This window comes from Urtica dioica, chromosome 10, assembly GCF_054948205.1.
Source record: "Urtica dioica subsp. dioica isolate 48M chromosome 10, U.dioica_male_clone48M_v1_H2, whole genome shotgun sequence".
Classification (NCBI taxonomy): Eukaryota; Viridiplantae; Streptophyta; class Magnoliopsida; order Rosales; family Urticaceae; genus Urtica; species Urtica dioica.
The window spans coordinates 18,807,074-18,811,572 of NC_142765.1; the positions used below are offsets into that span (position 1 = coordinate 18,807,074).

At 37.0% G+C, this 4,499-nt stretch overlaps 1 protein-coding gene across 1 annotated transcript; it reads left to right on the forward strand.

Annotated features, from left to right (window-relative positions):
• Positions 1–472: 472 nt before the first annotated feature.
• Positions 473–3,052, forward strand: LOC149383736 (putative LRR receptor-like serine/threonine-protein kinase At3g47570). Its single transcript, XM_089627901.1, has 4 exons — positions 473–703; positions 1,482–2,097; positions 2,497–2,867; positions 3,008–3,052. The coding sequence occupies exons 1-4, from the start codon at positions 473–475 to the stop codon at positions 3,035–3,037; spliced, it is 1,248 nt and encodes a 415-aa protein (XP_089484027.1). The 3' UTR covers positions 3,038–3,052.
• Positions 3,053–4,499: the final 1,447 nt, after the last annotated feature.

A 4,499-nucleotide genomic window follows, 5' to 3' on the forward strand; every position in this document is an offset into this window, starting at 1 on the left:
TATTTACCAAAATTTGGCTATTTAACAATTCTTAACGTTTAAATTGGCTATTTTGCTAAATTACCCTAAAAATTATCCACATTTTCAAGTGTTAAACAATGAATTTATCGATCTTGCTCGTTGATAATTTTTTTTAAATGTAACAGGTAACATTCCTCTTTCGCTCTACAATGTCTCGACACTTGAGTATTTCAGTGTCCATACTAACAAACTTGAAGGAAATCTTCCTCCAAACTTGGGAAACACTCTTCCAAACCTTCAACATTTTCATCTCTCTGAAAATAACTTTTCTGGAATCATTCCCGCCACATTATCCAATGCCTCAAACCTTGTCAACTTTCATATTACCTACAACGAGTTCTTTGGAAAAGTACCTAGCTTTAATGGTTGCCCAAATCTCTACGGGTTGGCATTAAGTGTCAATAACTTGGGCTCCGTCGAGGAGGGAGACTTAAACTTTTTGCGTGAAACCATGAACAGTACTAGCTTAGAAGCTGTGAGTATCAGCTACAACAAATTTAGAGGACCGATCCCCGAAAACATCGGTAATGCAACAAAAATACGGATCTTGATGTTCGGAGAAAATCAGATTATTGGGAATATTCCGGATATGATAGGAGATCTTGTAAGCTTGGAGTTGTTATCACTGGAGGGTAATCGTTTGACCGGTCACATACCGAGCACAATAGGCAAGCTGCGAATGGTAAATATCTTAAGGCTGACTAGCAATAAAATCTCAGGCCACATTCCAACTTCTATGGGAAACTTGACATTGTTAAGTAAATTATATCTAAATGAGAATAACATACAAGGAAGTATCCCGAAAAGCCTCGGAGGGTGTAAAAATTTGCAACTTTTGAGCCTCCATAAAAATAATCTGAGCGGTTTGATACCATCACAACTCATGAGCATATCCATGCTTTCCATAGGCCTAGTTCTGTCTAGAAATCAATTTTCAGGGCCTATTCCCTCTGAGATAGGAAGACTGGTAAATCTTGGAATTCTCGACATTTCTGAAAATAAGCTCTCGGGTGAAATTCCAAAAAGTCTCGGTATATAGCTGTGTAAGCATGGAGTTTCTTTACATGCAAGGCAACCAATTACGAGGCTCGATTCCAAAAGATCTTCAAAGCTTGAAAGGAGCTCGAGAAGTAGACCTTTCTCGTAACAACCTGTCTGGTCCAATACCGATTTATTTTACCGACTTTCGAGGCTTGGAGTATTTAAATTTATCGTTTAATGAGCTGGAAGGTCAAGTACCACTACAAGGAGTCTTCAAAAACACGAGTAAATTCTCAGTAGTTGGAAACACAAGGCTCTGCGGAGGCTTGCCTGAACTGAATTTGCCGACTTGTGCCTTAATTGCCCACCACAAAAATCATAAACCATCTACAAAGACAATTTTTGTTGTCACTATTGTTTGTTGTTTGGTTGTGGGATTGATTGCTGTGTTCACCAGTATGATGGTTGTGTTTCTCAAGAGGAAAATATCAAAGCCCGCAATGGAGGAATCAGCTGAAACTTCACTGCCAAGGGTCTCCTACGGCGATCTCGTCCAAGCGACCGATAGTTTCTCTTCCTCAAATTTGATCGGCGTAGGCAGTTTTGGCTCTGTCTATAAGGGAATCTTGAGTCAAGATGAACAAAAACTCGTCGCTGTAAAAGTCTTGAACCTTCACGTTTCACGAGCCTTAAAAAGTTTTGTGGCTGAGTGCGAATCTTTGGGGAGTGTCAGGCATAGGAATCTTGTCAAGCTTCTAACGGTGTGTTCGATCAATGACTTTCAAGGGAATGATTTCAAGGCTTTAATCTACGAGTTTATGGAGAACGGGAATCTCGAGGAGTGGCTCCATTCTGGACGTGCGGGGCAGAGTTTGAGTCTGATTCAGAGGATCAAAATCGCCATTGACGTGGCAACTGCCCTAGACTATTTGCATAACCACTGCTTCGAATCAATCATACACTGCGACATAAAGCCGAGTAATATGGTTGCTCGCCTCGGTGATTTTGGATTGGCAAAACTTATGAGAAGTAATATTTCTAACGAAAGTAGCTCTATCGGGGTAATAAGAGGAACCGTCGGCTATGTCCCACCAGGTAATGTTTAAATAGTTACTTTTAATATGTTAAGTGTAATGAGATTCTTTTTTTTTTTTTTTTAATTTATTTACAGGAAGTGTAATGAGATTCTATCGTAACCCCAATAGTTACTCAAGTAAGATGAAATAAAAAAAAAATAAAAAAAAAATATGCTAATGGCTTTTCTAGTAGATCTGAGGGCACTTCACTTCAATCTGCTCTGAAGTCACTTCCTATAAAAGGCATTGTAGTGTTTTTGCTACTGAAATTGATATAAAAAAATTGATATAAAAATGGTTTGTTTTCACATTTTAATATAATATTACTAAAAATAGCACTGGAAGTGAGGTGTTTATCTTATAAGCCCTGTTAAATCTTGTTTTAATATTTTTTTAACTCTCATATTGTGTAATCCAGAGTATGCCACGGGAAGTGAGGTTTCGAAATGGGGGGATATATACAGCTTCGGAGTCCTTTTGTTGGAAATGTTTACTGCGAAGAGACCCACTGATATTATGTTCAAAGATGACTTCGACTTGAACAACTTTGCTTCCGCGGGAATCCCAGATCGCATCACCGCGATATTGGACCCTGTGATCTTGGAGGAAGAGCAAGATCACGAGGAGATAGTGCTCAAGTCTTCTTTGATTTCGATATTCGAAATAGGAGTGGTATGTTCTTCAAAACGCCCCGAAGAGCGGAGGAACATCAGCGATGTTGTTGCTGAGTTGCACAGAATACACGACTTATTTGCAAGCAGAATGTCTACAACGCATAAGGATCTTAAGGTAATGTTATTTTATTTATTTAAACCAAATAGTCCTTACTGATGAAAATAAACACCAACACATCAAAGCTTCTTTGTTTATTTTCATAAAGTAAAAAAAGGGAGTTGATAATTGATCTTCACTAATGATGAACTTTTCAGAAAACTGGGACACATATTTTGCACGATTAAAGCGTTGCCGTTCAGTCATGGAGTTCATGCTTGTTATTGTTAAGTTAATTTTCTTATCTTCACTTTCTCAGGATTGAGGATTTTCCTCTTTTGTCTGTTTTTGAGCTTATTAATGTTTTGTCAAACTTATTTTAGTGTTCAATTGTAATCAAACAAGCTTGCATATTTTCTTCCTTGGAATTGTTAGTATGTGAGAAGCCCATGTGCTTCCTGAAATCATTTTAGAGAGTTCTTTGACATGGAATTGCTTACAATGCTTTCAATTATTAAGAAGTTTACATTTACTATAATTGTTTACATTTATTGGAATTTTTTCCATGCGAGTAAGTATTGCTTTTCATGTCTCTATTTCTCCCGAGAAAAATGAAAACTAATTAACCAGTGTAAAAACCAAAATAAAATAAAACTATGTGGACTCAGAAATCAACGAATCTTCAAAAGATGAATACTGCAATCTCCAAAAAACCATTCTTCCAACTTCCAGTATCTCAAATTTGTCCATACGATACAATAATTGAATACGGAAACTCTAATCTCAAAGGCCTGAAAACTGAAGAAGGTTTTTTTTTTTTTTACTGGTGCAGATAGCAGAGAACGAAACCTTTGTAAGTAAAAACAATGAGACTGATAACAGTCACTGTACAAACATCTTCATAAGTATCAGATTCATTATCTTATTTTTATTTTATATTTAACAGACTTTGCATGACTCCGAGCAATTTATATGCAATAAAGAAAAATCAAACAACCAAACTCACCGTCGGAAGCGGAGATAAAGGAACAGAGAAACTCAACATGATCAAGGACTACTGGAGCGGGATAATCCTCGAGCATGTCGTGATGGTCGAGACAGTCTCCATGGAATCCGATGCGAAAAATCCGAGCTCCTTGTTCTGGGTGATCATCGTGATCCAAACAAGATCAAGTGTCTTTTGAGGCAATCTGTCTATTAGAGTATCTCAGTTCAGCATTTATGTAGTAATTATGACGTCATTATTCAGGTTGTTATAACTGAATAATTATAAGTCGGTTAGAGGAAAAACTGTATATAATCATCCTCATGTACTAATATTTTTCAGTTAATGAGAAAATATACAGTTCAAAGTCTCAGAGAAATTAACAATCGGTAATGGCTCTCAACTTGCTATTTTACACATTGGAGATACAACTGTAAAGCTGAAAAACCAGGACAAAAACCTTAGCCTTAAGAATATCTTACATGTACCACAAATCACCAAAAATCTGCTAAGTATATCTCAATTTACCCGTGATAAGAAAGTACTAATTGAATTTTTTGATGTCTCATTAAGGACAAGGCCACAATGAAAGTTCTTTTGGAAGCATGTCTTAAAGACGGCCTATACCAGCTTGATTTCTCTCACTTGTCTACTCCAAAATTGCAAGCTCTTGTTTCAAGTCTACCAGCTCAGCTGTTTTCTGTGTCAAAGTCTAGTATAAAATC

Bases quoted from the DNA above. Each gene is read 5' to 3' on its own strand.
- LOC149383736 (XM_089627901.1), top strand. From the start codon at position 473: ATGAACAGTACTAGCTTAGAAGCTGTGAGTATCAGCTACAACAAATTT. The intron at 704-1,481 runs GTAAATATCTTA...GTGTTTCTCAAG, and splicing joins CAATAGGCAAGCTGCGAATG to AGGAAAATATCAAAGCCCGC. The intron at 2,868-3,007 runs GTAATGTTATTT...TGAACTTTTCAG, and splicing joins CAACGCATAAGGATCTTAAG to AAAACTGGGACACATATTTT.